The sequence below is a fragment of the Pholis gunnellus genome (assembly GCF_910591455.1).
Source record: "Pholis gunnellus genome assembly, chromosome: 1".
Classification (NCBI taxonomy): Eukaryota; Metazoa; Chordata; class Actinopteri; order Perciformes; family Pholidae; genus Pholis; species Pholis gunnellus.
In genome coordinates, this window is record NC_136528.1 from 21,879,927 (window position 1) to 21,894,789 (window position 14,863).

At 41.5% G+C, this 14,863-nt stretch overlaps 2 protein-coding genes across 4 annotated transcripts in view; one reads left to right on the forward strand and one right to left on the reverse strand.

Moving 5' to 3' along the window:
- Positions 1 to 4,385, forward strand: part of pde3b (phosphodiesterase 3B) — a 36,582-nt gene extending 32,197 nt beyond the window's left edge. Inside the window, exons 12-16 of the mRNA XM_079166517.1 lie at positions 52 to 251; positions 1,923 to 2,126; positions 2,334 to 2,495; positions 3,119 to 3,377; positions 3,489 to 4,385. Of these exons, the coding sequence (XP_079022643.1) occupies positions 52 to 251; positions 1,923 to 2,126; positions 2,334 to 2,495; positions 3,119 to 3,377; positions 3,489 to 3,712 (1,049 nt within the window). The 3' untranslated portion in view covers positions 3,713 to 4,385. The remainder of the gene's footprint in view (positions 1 to 51; positions 252 to 1,922; positions 2,127 to 2,333; positions 2,496 to 3,118; positions 3,378 to 3,488) is intronic.
- Positions 4,386 to 7,960: 3,575 nt separating this feature from the next.
- On the reverse strand, positions 7,961 to 13,683 carry cyp2r1 (cytochrome P450, family 2, subfamily R, polypeptide 1). 3 transcript variants are annotated; one of them, XM_079163836.1, is made up of 6 exons: positions 13,502 to 13,683; positions 11,484 to 11,672; positions 10,795 to 10,936; positions 10,046 to 10,678; positions 9,564 to 9,893; positions 7,961 to 8,815 (listed from the first exon to the last, which is right to left on the reverse strand). In XM_079163836.1, the coding sequence occupies exons 1-6, from the start codon at positions 13,514 to 13,516 to the stop codon at positions 8,598 to 8,600; spliced, it is 1,527 nt and encodes a 508-aa protein (XP_079019962.1). In that variant the 5' UTR covers positions 13,517 to 13,683; the 3' UTR covers positions 7,961 to 8,597. The 3 variants fall into 3 exon arrangements, with proteins under 3 accessions (XP_079019962.1, XP_079019963.1, XP_079019961.1); XM_079163837.1 differs by lacking the exon at positions 11,484 to 11,672; XM_079163835.1 differs by lacking the exon at positions 13,502 to 13,683 and having other exon boundaries at positions 11,484 to 12,049.
- Positions 13,684 to 14,863: the final 1,180 nt, after the last annotated feature.

Here is a 14,863-nt window from a genome sequence, read left to right on the forward strand (position 1 = left end):
TCATCACTGTGACATCCATTGACATCCATCATGTTTGTTGTCATGTTCCAGATTCAGATAGTGGGATCTCTCCAGGCAGGATATCCTACGCCTCCTCCAAAAGCTCCTCGATTTCAGATGACAGCTATGGCTGCCTGACCTGGAACATACCTGCCCTGGAGCTCATGGCCCTTTATGTAGCAGCTGCAATGCACGATTATGACCATCCCGGTCGCACAAATGCCTTTCTAGTAGCCACTAATGCATCTCAGGTATCCTGCAGCATTTATTTAAGTTTTGTAGAATAAATGGACAAACTTATGAAGCTCACTGGGACACATAAACAAACTTGTTTTTACAGAAACACAAAATCAGATGTTCAAAATATGGGTTTGTGCAAAATGACATTTAACCACAACTTGTATATACTACAAAACATATACAAAGGTAACTGATGGCGTTAGATCATTTGGTTGTGACCTTAGTCCCCTCTTTAAACTGGCCACCTTGATACTAAACTGAACATGCGTTTTTACTTCTCAAAGTTGGTGGCCAATTTGCTGGTTATCCTTGTGAACACCGGAGCACAGTGCTTTTTTTATACTTTTGTGTATGTGCACTATTATTGCAGTTGTCCAAGCTTTACAAAGCAATACACAATATCGTCCGTGGATATTAATGAAATGAAATGCATTTGCTGCAGTATCAGCATTTGTCTGTACTCTACTAAGGTAACCACTCCATGGTGAGGGACACTGCTTGCAACAGGTCTGCAACTTGCCTTCTAACAGGAAGGCAAATATCGCCACGGACGTCTTGTCCCTGAGACAAGCCCTGTGTACAAACAAAAAATTACATAACTGTGTCTCTGCAGTAGTGACAAAGTCTGTCTGAGTGGCTCCTGTTGGTTGCTGCACGTCTGTCTGACAACAGAAAAACTGCCACTCAACACAAATAGTCATGAATGATCAACCCACACATGCACTAAGCCACACGAAATGCATTGCCTGCATATCCTATTTTTATCTCATTTTTTAAATTGTCATAATTCTTGGTTTTTACATACCTCTTAATCACCTTGACTGCCTAACGTGTATTTGCGGAACTAGAAACAATTCATTCAAAATGGTGCTTTGCTCTCATGTATTATGAGTATCCTACAGAAACCCTATGTTTGCAGTTTTACAGTTGTACAATCTGTAACTTCCCAGTCAACATTTTCATTAGATGGCTTTTCCTTACATATTACATAACACAAAGACAAGCTATGGGTAGTGTCATTTAATAGTAGCCTTTTTGGATGCAGAATTTCTGCTCGATTTACGCAAATACAATACTTTCATTATTGGATGTCCCGAGATTAACACAAAGTTAAATATACTGTGCAAACTATGTCTCAAGAGGAGTATATGTATACGTGTATAAGATAACCTCCACTCCACACAGCCAGTTGATCCCCATTGTGCTCCTTCACTGTGACCAGTCATTTAAATGAGGGGGTAAAGGTTAACTGCATGCCTCTGTTTAAATATTGTAATTTCTAAACTGATCACTGATAGCACTCACACTGTCTGGGTTTTGTAGAAGTCCCAGGAAAGCGGGTTAAAAGAAGGGACAGGGAACCCTGAACCTATTGATTGCTAGTGAGCCTAGGTGGTATCTAATGTCCTCATAACTACTTTCAACCTGTCTCTTACCTCAGCTGTATTTGCGTTTCAGGCGATTACATTTGTACTTTCATAACCAAATACCCTAAAGTCCTGTTTATCTCATTTACTGAGTGCTTGCTATTTTTAAAGCCTCAACACATTGTGTAACACATATGCGGACGAATTATGTAAGCAGATTTATTGCTGACATTTTAGAGGAAATTGGAGGAATCTTCTTAGCGTGCGATCTTTCCCCTCGCTCACCATTTGGCTTTTCCCTCCTGTGTGGTGTAGGCGGTGCTGTACAATGACAGGTCGGTGCTGGAGAACCACCACGCTGCGTCTGCCTGGAGCCTCTACCTGTCCCGGCCCGAGTTCAACTTCCTGGTCAACCTGGATCATGTGGAGTTCAAGCGATTTCGCTTCCTCGTCATCGAGGCTATACTGGCCACAGACCTCAAGAAGCACTTTGACTTCCTGGCTGAGTTCAATGCCAAGGTCTGAGATGAGTTGTATGACCAGAATAGATCATTATCTATTTATTGATCCTTTAATATCTGGCAAAATATTGATTGAAACATTAGGCTGGTACGTTAACGTTTAGTTACTAGTGACTAATTAGTACGCAGCATAATGGATGCAGGAAAAATCAGTTGACCATTTGTAATACGACATCCATCTTTGTTTGTTTGTTCTTGTTATCAGGTGAATGATGTGAACAGTCCAGGAATTGATTGGACCAATGAGAACGACAGGCTGCTGGTGTGTCAAGTGTGTATCAAGCTGGCAGATATCAATGGGCCGGCCAAAGTTCGTGACCTGCACCTCAAGTGGACAGAAGGCATCGTCAATGAATTTTATGAGCAGGTACAGACTGCATGCTGATGTGTATTCAGTTGACACAGACCAGTTCATGGATTCATCTTCATCTTTAGCATTTTTACCCAGGTAAAAAGGAATATTTCAAACAAGATTCTCTTGTTATTTATGCCTCCGTGCCCGGCGAAATCTGTGGCATTATGTGTTCGGGTGGTCCGTCCGGTCCGTTCTCGTGAATATGTCAGTAACGGCAGAAATCTGTACCCTAAAGTAATCCCCTTCCCAGCACTAACGCCTCCACAGAAAACACATATCTGACACATTTAAACATCTAAACAGCAAGGTTACAAATGAGGGACAGGAAAAGGAACAAAAACAAAAGGGAGAGATTAGTTATATTAGTGCCTCTCTACATCTATTAATGTAGAGAGGCAAATTTATATGACAATTAATAGTCTAAGGAGGACCTTTCAGCTCAGCTCAGTTCAGTCTTTATTGTCCTGCATGGGAAATGTTCTGCATAACAAAAAAACAATAAATCAAAACAAACATTAGTTAGAGTACTGTAACACTAATAGCGTTCTTCCCATTACTGTGATTGTAGTTTATATCAAGGCTCGTCATTGAAGATCTATGTCCCCGAGACCATAATCTTTGTTTCTAATATGCAGGGTGATGAGGAGGCTAGGTTGGGATTACCCATCAGCCCCTTCATGGACCGCTCCTCTCCGCAGCTGGCAAAGCTACAGGAGTCCTTCATCACTCACATTGTAGGACCACTTTGTAACTCCTACGACGCCGCTGGCCTGCTTCCGGGCCACTGGATTAATGAAGAGAGATCAGATGAAGACGATGAGGAGGGGCAGGTGGACACAGACACAGATGAAGATGAGGATGAGGATGATGAGCTAGAGGACGAGCTGGCCCCAAGTAAGACACCAACAGCTCATCAGTACTGTCAGGTTTTCCTTGCAAAAACAGATTACAGCAAGCCAATCTAGATTTTTTTGTTAACAGTTCTTTGTGTTTTCTTCGTTGCAGAAAGGAGGAAGAGCCGCCGCAGGTTGTTCTGTAGCATTATGCAGCACCTGACGGAGAACCACAAGGTGTGGAAGAAGACCATAGAGGAGGAGGAGAAAAGCAAAGAGCTCGGCAAGCAGCACCCAGACGGCCTCCTCCCCATCCTGCCAGCCGGCCTGCCCACCTCCTCGTCAGATGACATCCAGGTCATCCAGGAGGAGGAGGAGGGAGAGGAGCGTCAGTAGCAAGAGAACGAAGGAAAGAACAGAGACGCGGGAAGAAGAAGAGGAGAGGCAGTACAAGGACATGAGTCCCTCAACCACCTGCCTTTCACCAACACAAACGGACGTGAGAAACACACACAGACAGACAGTTGACAAATGCACATAAAACACACTTTGCTCTCTCTCTCTCTCTCTCTCTCTCTCTCTCTCTCTCTCTCTCTCTCTCTCTCTCTCTCTCATGAACACACACACACACACAAATATCGAAAGATTCACTGTGCAGACACTCAGATGCTTAAGCAGTCACATTGTTTTTGGAGAAACAAAAAGGCCTTACTACTGTGAGCGGATCCTTGCTGCAACGGTGGGAGTCCAACTCCTATGCACTTTCACCCCATGGAGAGTCGAGTGCACCCAGAAAACAAGCACCAGAGCTGAGGAGAAAAGGTGCAGGAGAAGAAGATTGTGGACAGGGTCCAGCATTGACTTTCCCTCCATGGTGACCTGGCTGTGATGCTGCCTTGAATACAAAGCGCTTACACCTCCCTTAGGTATAAAACAATTCCTGTCTATTTCAAAATGAAAGATGGAGAAAAGAGGAAAAATAATGAAGCAAGCGACATCATGAAGCGATTGATGCCCTTTACCAAAGCAAACAGTTCAAACACGGAAAGACAAGAGACTGAGACTGTTTCAGCTTCAATGTCAGGTATATTTTTGAATTATATATATATATATATATATATATATATATATACACACGTGTGTGTGTGTGTGTGTGTGTGTGTGTGTGTGTGTGTGTGTGTGTGTATATATGTGTATATATATATGTGTATATATATATATATATATATATATATATATATATATATATATATATATATATATATATATATATATATATATATATATATATATCAAATGTGCCTGCCTGAACCTTTACTGAGTCCATATTGGCCCAGAGCCTAGGCTTGTGTAGTTCTCTCTCCTTGCTGGCGACACAAAACACTGTATCAGACTCAGTCACAGAGACATTATTGAAATGTTGACTGATTTAAGAGCATTATATCTGCATCATTTTTTATGCTTTTACTCATGTGTACCACCCGTCTATTTTTTTTTTTGGGGGGGGGGGGGTTCTTTAACTTTCCTTGCTTCATTTTGTTTCGAGTGTGTGAATGTGTTTGGCGGGAATGTGATAGAGAGAATGAGTAGGGAGAAAGAGAGCACATTTTTTATTATTAATATGTAAGTTTTGTGTATGTTTGTGCGTCCTTTCAGTAATGGTTGATTTCTAATCAGTGAAATGTCCTCTGGTGTTTTAACATTGAGATCAGGAGTGCTGTTTCAATGAAAGGATTCTTCACTTTTCCTATTTTGATTCTAAATACTATTTTAAAGGCTACTCAGGATTCACGCAAAGTTGAATAATTATTTTGCCAAGAATTTTAGCATTTTAATCTGGGTGACTGAAGTAGTTTGTAATCTTTCAATGAACAACTTGACCACAAACAAATTCAAGCAATTGAAATCCTCAGTGACAGAGGAGCATACAGTATGTGCTGTCTCTCGGCCATTCAGACACTGTTTGCATAACCTTTTTACAACCTCACTAGAGAAACGCTTATCTCGATTCTTAGCAGACTGCGAAAGTCTCTCCTGCAGCAACACCGTTTTGCAGTGTATTGGGTAATTTATTTTTCAATGTTCAATCTTCTCTGTTTTCACGCAAACAGTACATATTTATTTATCTGTGTTTCAGTCAGCAGGCAAACAGATGTTTAGATAAATTGAAAGCTCACCCAACTCTCTTTTTCCTCATTATGTCTTGTTTTTGCCAAACCCAGGGATACAGGGTTCATTTCACTTTTGGTTTTGTTTATATATATATATATATATATATATATATATATACTACTACCACTAGTTCTCTATTTTTGTCTCAAGAACTCTTGGCATTCCACTAGAATACAATGTTTAATGAAAGGGAAGGCAGAATATGTGCCTAGCTCCTTTATCACCTGATAAAATCATAATCTCTGGAGACAATGTTAAGTAAGCAGTGTAAATCAACAGTAATATTTAAAGACAAATAGATACAGGTGTGCACATTTTAATACCAAACAAGTGTTTAGCCGCTGTACAAAAGAGTATGTGCATATAAATATATATTTTTTAAATAATCAAATGAATGCATCCGTTTTCTACACACAGCTGACATGTTGTACATTGAGATCCTGTAATTACCATTGTGTTTCCAGAGTTTTTATCTACTTCTATTTACAGGTGTGGAACTGTGGGGTTTGGTGTTTTGATTTTGATTTTACACTTGGTTTCAGCCTCTCGCTGTTCTGTCTCATAACCACTCTTGTATTCTTCATTATCTCTCTGTATCACTGTTGTCTCAGTCGACCCAACTCGTGCCAAACTTTACCTACATACAGTAGTTTGTGGGCTTTGACACACTGATTGGCATAATCTCTCTGGGCTCCAGTACTGTTCATGCAAGAGAAACACCTTGAGTCAAATATTTCACCGGGCTCTAAGTGGCAGTGATGGTGGTAAAAGTCAGAGTTAGACTCAGGTCAGAGCCATATGCATTCTGACAACTCTGTCGGCAGTTTTTTTCACATGGAGCCATGCTGGATCATAAATCCTCGGTAGCTCCCGACCCGACATACTCCGGCTCGTTAAGTTGTAAAGGTTTGTTGGCGTCTCGCTGTGCAGTCTTTCAAACCACAGTGTCCTCTGATGATTGTGCCATAAATACATCTATGAATGGTTGTTACCCTTATGTAGCATCAATATATGTACGTTTGTCTAATGTAACCATTCACCCTTATCTACATTGTGGGGGCAACTGATTTTTGTTGTTATTTATAGCTGTCATAAAACACCATCCCTAAAGTATCAGAAGTTCTCATTGATTTTTATTGGTGTGAGTGTGTGTGTGTCTGTGTGTGTGTCTGTATGAACTCACTATATACTACAATAACCTTCTTTTTGTGTCCAGGCCACCCAAAATGAAACAGAAAGAAGAACAAATGAACAGAAGAGTATAACCTTAAAGACGCTCACAGGTGTTTTCACTTATTAGACCTCCTCTCAGGTCAGTGGGTGTGTACAAACTGCTTGATTGACATCTCTCTTACTCTTGGTCGGGTTGCGCTTGATATGGGGGAACAATGTACGCCCTTGTTTTTTATAGAAGGGCATGAAACCCTGCACAGCTCCAACCAACTTCGGCCTGAGCAGAGGTCTAATCAGCCACATTAACAGAAATCACCTGTGTGGGTGTGCAGAGCATATGTTTTACGTTAAAAACGGCTCAAATCGTTGCATGTGATAGGAAAGAGGTTGCTAAAGATCACAAACCCTCAGACAATATTCACCCGACTGCAGTTCTTCTTAACAATAACACACAGTGTCTTTTAGCTTATGGTTTTGTTTTTATGGCCTGCAACTTTACTGTTTTGGTTCGCTCACACCACACTCATGAGTGTCGTTTTTGGCGGAAGCAGGACCCTGTTTTCGGCAAAAACTTTCTGAAAACCCACTGTACTCTACCAAACGGCAGCCAGCGACTATTGGGTGAACATAGGGGAGCATTTAGCAGCTAAAGAACCAGATATTTTCCTCAGGAGTTGGTGGAGAGAAAAACTGAGCTAAAATGAGATAGAGTATTGAACTTGCACATAGGTCACATGAAACTCCACATTGATGCTAATGTTGTCTGTGTCTGCTCAATTTGTGAATAAGCAACAGAAGAAAAAGCACATAATGAAGTCCAAGTGTATTCTACTGGGAGCAGAGCAGTGCAAAGGGGGGGGGGGGGGGTAAATTTAGAACATAGGTGACGCAGCTGCTTTTACCCTTTATGAACAACACAGTTTACAATTTATGATAGCTAATTATTATTGTACGTTGTATGTCCTAGGACTTAGGTCTCTCAATTAATAGGCATACTCCTATTGAAATTATTCTGCAAGTATTCAAAGGGATGATCTGGGGTCTTAACATGTGGATAACACTTAAGTAATAAATATGCGATCTTTGTACATTTTAGTGATGGGTTTTAGCAATTTAGCAGCAGCTAAAAGATGACATGGCAAGTTTTAAATATCTTAAGAAAGACTTTATGAATACACACAAAACAAAACTCATACCACCAGTATTGCAAAAAAAAGGACAAACAAAAGTTAACATCAAACATAAATGCAGTACTCTGTTAGTACTGATAAGCACCATTTATCAGAAACCAGTGTTGCATAGTCAATTTCTAGAAATCCACCAGAGTTGCATTTGCCTTCCAAGAGTGCGCAATCCCTAGAGGAAGGGTCAGAGTCAGTTCAGGTGATGGCGAATGTCCAACACACAGTAGTCAGAACTTTCTTGGAAAGTCACATTTCGCTCCACGCGTACACATCAGTGGTGTACTTTGTCTGACCTGAAGCTGTCTAGAGGACAGGGCTATGATCCACCATAGGTGTACTTACTATCAATAATTGACATTGCTACCACACCAAGGTTCATAGACATTTCACTTTCTGGAGTCAGAGCAACTCTGAGCTACAGAGAACTAAATCAATAGCACGCAATTGTTCCCCGTATGTCTTTCAGCACACAGTTTTGTCGCCTCCCTTGCTGCTTAAAGGTATTGTGCAAACATGCATATTGCTCAGTAAAAGAATTCAATTGTAATTGTATAAACTGAATGAAATGTTCATATGTAAAGAGCTACTTTTATCGCTGAAAGTCCGTTGGAAAAACTATGACGCACAGGAACTGGACGCTACAGTCCAGAGCGATACAGCTTTATGCACCTGTATCATGGTTGCATTGCTCTGCAAAATAGTTCAATTTCTGGCTTGAATATTTTCACAAGCTGTATTTAATTCCTGTTTGCCTAATTGTGATAAGGAGTGTCTCCAAAGCAGGGACTTTTCTGCTGCCTGCGGACTGCACAGATGGAGTAAGGTTTGGGCTGTAAGGTCATGCCCAGTTTGGGAGTGACACTGGGAATGCTTCCTGGAGGGAACTGAAGATGAAACCTCTGCAGCAAAGTGGTGAAGAAGAGGAACATCTCCATCCTGGCCAGCTGTTCGCCCAGGCAGCATCGCTTCCCTGAAAAAAAAGAAAGTTCTTTAATTTAGACTCTCTCATACACACACAGACACAACATCTGTCCTCAAAAATACAAGAAAGACATTGGGGAACACAAACTCTACAGATGAGGGAAGAAATGTGTTTGACTGGGGATTGTGGCTGCTTTTCTACATGCTCTATGGGAATGTTCTGTGATAAAGACAATGAGAACTTGAACAAAATGAAAATCATAAATACATTCTACAGCTGAAGTAAACACATTTGGTTTTTAACAGATATTTCTTTTGAATTTGGGGATTTTGTGGATGCTTATTGGCCAATGAACTGTGATCGTAACGGACTATATAGAACATGACAAAAGAGAAAAAAAATATGTTTGGCTCTAATCTCAACAAACAGGATATTTATTTAATTTTGTCTTGTAATGCAAAGGTGGGTATGGAGTTATGTAGATGGGAGGTTGATATGTATACATGATACACAGTTTTACATTTCTATTTCATTTATAGGGGGAAGTAGATTGCACTGAGAAAAATTAAGCTAAAGACAGAATTTAGTATATTTTAAGACCTCATTCTCGCCGATGCATGAAATGTGTTTCAGTGGAGTTTTATGTTTTACTTTATGGCTTGGCAGCATTTGATTTGAGGTCACCACTGACCTGGGACATACTGTGATTACCTTTCAGTTTCACTAATCAAAGAACCTAAAGCCACAATCATTTTTATCAAGAGTATTGAAATCTAAGAGAAACAGAGAGACTCACCCAGGGAGAATGGCAGGAAGGCCTCACGCTTCACAAAGTTACCATTGCTGTCCAGAAACCTCTGTGGTGAGAAAGCACCTGGATCCTTCCAGTACTTCTCGTCAAAGTGCACCGAATAGAGGTTTGTGATCACCATGGTGCCTTTGGGAATTGTGTACCCGTTGACTTTTGCATCCTGGGAGGTGGCACGGAAAATACCAAGGGGGACAATGTTGCAGAAGCGAAGGATCTCGTGCAGAACAGCCTCCACAAAGGGCATCTTCTGTTTGTCCTCCCAAGTGGGTGCCCTCTCATTGGCCAGCACGCTGTCGATCTCCCTGTGCACCCTCTCTTTGAAGAGAAAAACAGATGGCATCAGGCATTTATTCATGCGGAACATTACATAAGCATTACATTAAGAGGAGCCTATAAACAGATGTCCATCAAATCTCTTTCTGGGTCAAATGTGCTCATATTGGGATGTGGCTTCTACTATAACTGACCTTGTATGTTGGGATAGAGAGCCATGTACAGCATGGCCCAGCGCAGGGTATTAGTCGTGGTCTCTGTGCCAGCAATAATTAGCTCACCCACTGAATAGATGAGGTTCTCATAGGAAAAAGAGGAGTTGTGTTCTCCTGCGCGCCGCTCCAACTCATCCAAATAGGCATCAACATAGTGGCGAGGTACAAGTGGCACCCTGCCCTGTGAAAACCTCTGTATAGCCTCCAGCAAGAAGTCGTACACCTTAGCAGCATTGCAGAACAGCTTCTGGTGTTTCCCAAAGGGCACATACTCAATCCAAGGGAAGGCGTTGTAGAGGAGGGCCCAGACGCTCACTGCTAGCTCCACGTTCTCACTAAATAGCTCGATCATGTGCTGGAAGTTGCGGTCATCGTAAGTGAAACGCTGACCAAAAATGATCAGGTTGGTGATGTTGGACACGGCGTTGGTTACCAGGTGTTTGGGGTTAAAGGGCTTTCCCTTGTGTTCGTCAATGGCATCGACAAAGAACATGCACTCCTCTGAGATCTTCCTCTCAAACTCTTTCTGGCCGCTGCCGAAGTAACGGAAAGAGTTGCAAGCCAGTTTACGGTGTTCAATCCAGCCTTTGCCATATTTACAATTGAGAAGCCCTTTGGAAGGTGGAGAAAGACGTAAAGCAGATGAGATTATATCATGGCAACTGCAATGATTCAGATACTGATGCATGATAAATAGTATGCATTGCAATCTTATAACATCATCTTACCACCCATTTTGGTCATTTTCTTGAATAAAGGCAGCGATGGGCGATCAGCAAACACCTCGCTTTGATGGTAGAGGCATTCCTTGATACAGTCATATCCAGTTAATACCACCGTCAGGATGCCTCCCAGGTCCAGACTGAAAATCTGAAAGGTACACATTGCGACATGAGCACTGTACTTTTGTTATTTGCAGACAGTTCTGTGCAAATGAATGCCTTGTGTCAATGTGAGATTAATACCACAATTGTAGCCATGATGCAACATTTTGCTTGTGTCCGCTCTTTGTCACTAGTGTCCAAACTGGGTTTTCATGAGCCAGTTAAACTTGAGTGAATGAGACAGACTCTGACCCATATTTAAGGTTATCTCTCCATTTACAAGATATCCAGCTCTGCACTTAAATTATGTCTAACTTTAAAAAGCACAACTTGCCACCAAAAGAAACTGTGTGCTTTTCGGGAGCCCCTGATTTTGTCAGTTATTCTCCTGCAAATGCTGCAGGAAAAATGTTAGGGCGAGTCTCTTTTGTTTGCAATGCGTGCGTGCGCGCGCGCGCGTGCGTGTGTGTGTGTGTGTGCATGCATGCATGTGTGTGTCATGCAAGTCTGATCCTCTGGTAAAAGGTCATGCACTGCACAGTTTGCAGAGTTTAAAAAGCACTGCAGTCATAAAAACGAGTCCGAATCGTTACCTGTCCATGAACTTCGCTCTGCTTCTTGAGGAAGACGTGCGGCTCGGTGGCCAGAGAGATAATGTTTCCTATCACAGGGATGGTAGATGGACCAGGAGGAAAGCCCGGTGGTCTTCTCTGCTTGACGAGCTGGCGAACCAGCAGAAAAGCGAGGAGGGCGACAGCCAAACAGCCCACACCGAGAAGAGCCTGTCCGCAGGACACCGGCACCAGAGATTGCAATTTAATTGAAACCATCTTTCTCAAAAAAAATCTCTCTTCCACCTCTAGACTACCTCTGCCGACTTTGGCTTCTCCTCAGAAGAACTGAAGCGCATATGTATAATATTGCACACTGTCTATTCCCCGCCTCTAAAGCAAAGATTGGCCAGAAAAGTCCGTGTCAACTATTGGTGAACTTTGTTCTGCTCTTGATCAACAAGCCGGATAATTTTGGTGGCTATAGGTTGGGTCAGCTTTTAATGAACATACAGAAGGGGGGAACGCACCATAAAAGTCGCATGGTCATCCTGCACTTAATCCAAGCCTTAATTAGCCTAAAGTTGAAAACATGCTGAGACATTAAAGTTGTAAAACGTTGGCTCAAACAAACAGACGAGCATTTTGATGCTTAAATAACACGTGCACGAGCAGAAGGCAGACTGACATCAAACATGTAAGTATGATCACATTAAATATAACATATTAACCTATAGCAGGGGAGAGTGGGCTGGATTAAACCGGTGGGCACAGAGCCACCCATTGTTTCAAGGAAATCACAGACAGAAATGCAGACACAGTCTGGAGGCAGTTTTCCCAGTAGGGAGGTGCTGCTTGAGTCCTAAAAACAGAGTTGGCTTACAAAATACATCATCCCTGCAATATTTTATTTCATTTGGCCCGAATGAACAGCTGAATGAATTTTCTCACTCGATTTAGTGACTTTTAGATTTAGTGACTAGTAATTTTTATTGGAAAAGAGTTTGCAACACTAGGCTGGATTTTTCAGTTGGATAATTTACCAACATTACCACCCCTTGCTTTTATGTTCAGCATGTTGTATAGACCATGGTAAAGTTTGAGGTAGACGTGTATTTCTGGGAAGTGGAGTTAGACATTATGTCAATGGCTAATTTAGCTTTGGCTTAATTCAGACCACAAATAAGCTATAAATGAAGAAGAAAAAAATAAATAAAAAATAAACATGGTAATGACTTCTTGGGTGGTCGGTGGGACAGCTAATTAACTTACTTACAAGCTATTATGACTACTGAACCCGCCTCTTAATCTTAAAAGTTTAATATTAACAAACTCAGTAAGGTTCAAATAATATTTTCCCTCCCTCAAATGTAATTAATTTGTGTTGACTGCTCCATCTGTGAGTAGTGGTCAAGGTAATTATTGCTTAAGGTGAGCTTTTTAGAAAAAACAAATCAAATTTTCAGAGCTAAAGATGAACCAAATGAACAAACAAACCCAAGCGAACAACCCACCATGCTACTGGGAGGAAAAGAAAGAGAAGCAGGCCCAGAGGATTTTTACAATGAAGATGGATAATTGGTCGTGGTAATGCTGTCGAAATCCTAAATTAATGCTGCAACAAGCCTCCATCGTAATGTTTCAACAGACACACTAACCCCTGCGTGTAGTTATTCACGTTCGGTCCCTCTAGTAACAAAACGACAGTTACCAGTCATGTCTAATCTAGATTAATGTATGCTGCACAGTGTAGAGTATCGTTAACATAACATGAATGTCCGTAGTCTTTAACATAAAACATACGCGTTGTGAGATAGCCTACAGAAGTTGAATCACAACTTAATCTGGGTGGATCACAGTTCCCCACAGCTGACAGTCATCTGTACGCGGTGTTTGAGCTCAGTATGTTTAACTCACAGGCTGCATGAATGCACAGACAGGTCTCACATCGACTTGACATCAGATTAGTAACGATATATGATACAAATATAAGACGGACAACAGAGCGTTTCTTAAAGGATTTATTGACGTGAGTATTTTGAACAGGCATCGACACCTACCACTAACTCTGTCATTCACTCTGGTCCTCGTCATGCGTCCTCGGAATCTCAACCACAGCCTCGTTAACGAGTAGTACATATTCCAACAAAGTGTTCCGTTTATATTCTTTCAAAAGAAACCGTAGAAACTACGTGAAAGAGAGGAGAAACGACAGAAATGTTTATTTCCTGTTTATTCTACATGGGTCCTGAGAGGCCACTCCTACCACACATCTGCTTTACGCACTCGACCATAAACCAGTTAATCCAAAACCAGTTAAACTCGCACACCGGTCCCGCTAGCAACACCTCACATCTCCAAAATCGTCGGAGCAGATTTTTAAATCGGCTGAATCTTCACAAACCGACCACAGATTTGGTGCTGAAACAACTAACTTCATGATGAGCTTGTAAGTGAGCAACAAGAAAGGAAAAAAAAGAGACAAACCTCACGCATTTACTTAAGCAATAAGGTACGAGAGGCAGTACTGTATCGTCAACAATGTACTGTTCAAGGGTGTTGTTAGGCCCGACGCGTAGCGGAGGGCCATACAGTAGCCTACTGCCTCGAGTACCTTATTGCTTTTATAATACGGTTACCTGCGACATTATAAATAGTAACTAAATAGTACGCTGTCTTTCAGCACAAAATAGTTGTAGCCACCAAACGTTGTGTATCGCATTTCAGTAGCCTAGAGAAAATAGTCCCCGTATGTGTGGCTGTTGCTATGCAACAGACAAACAGCATTGGGATCATCGCGTTTGTTAGCCTAGCTAGATCTTGCACCATCTCATTCATTCACATTGTTCATTTTATAAAAGTTCACCATTAAAATAACAAAAATGAAGGCTGTTGTTAACGTTTGTTTATGTTGATATCTCCATTAATTGTGCGTCCGTGGAAAACGTGTCTCACAGTGGCGGACCGTGCATTTTATACCTGGGCCTTCACTGCTGAAATACCACCTTATAACCACATGATGGCGCCACAGCTAGGGTTATTATTCGTTTCTTGGGCTGTAACTATATAACGTTACGTATTTGTATTAAACCGTTTGGTACGAGGCTTACAAACCGAACAATACGTTTGAATAATACTAGTGCATTTGGAAAATACAGAAGCTTAAATTGTAGGAAATATAATGTTTCCTGCGCTCACGTAGGAGACAGCGGTCTGTGTGACCTTTGAGCCGGAACAAAAAGAACCACAACAAAAAACAGCTGGGCCTCCGCAAGTGTTCCGGGAGGCTAGGCTAACTAGCTTAACGGGAAAACAACAGCAGTAACACGCATTCTGCTACACACTCAAGGGCCATTCAGATATTAGATGTAAAAAAACGAACCAGTTGATTTACCAAATGCTGATCACATCCTCTTTTCTTT

Coding starts and splice junctions, on each gene's coding strand:
- cyp2r1 (XM_079163835.1), bottom strand. CDS start 11,720: ATGGTTTCAATTAAATTGCAATCTCTGGTGCCGGTGTCCTGCGGACAG. Junction 10,679..10,794: donor GAAAATGACCAAAATGGGTG/GTAAGATGATGT, acceptor CACCTTCCAAAG/GGCTTCTCAATTGTAAATAT. Junction 8,816..9,563: donor CTTCCTGCCATTCTCCCTGG/GTGAGTCTCTCT, acceptor CTTTTTTTTCAG/GGAAGCGATGCTGCCTGGGC.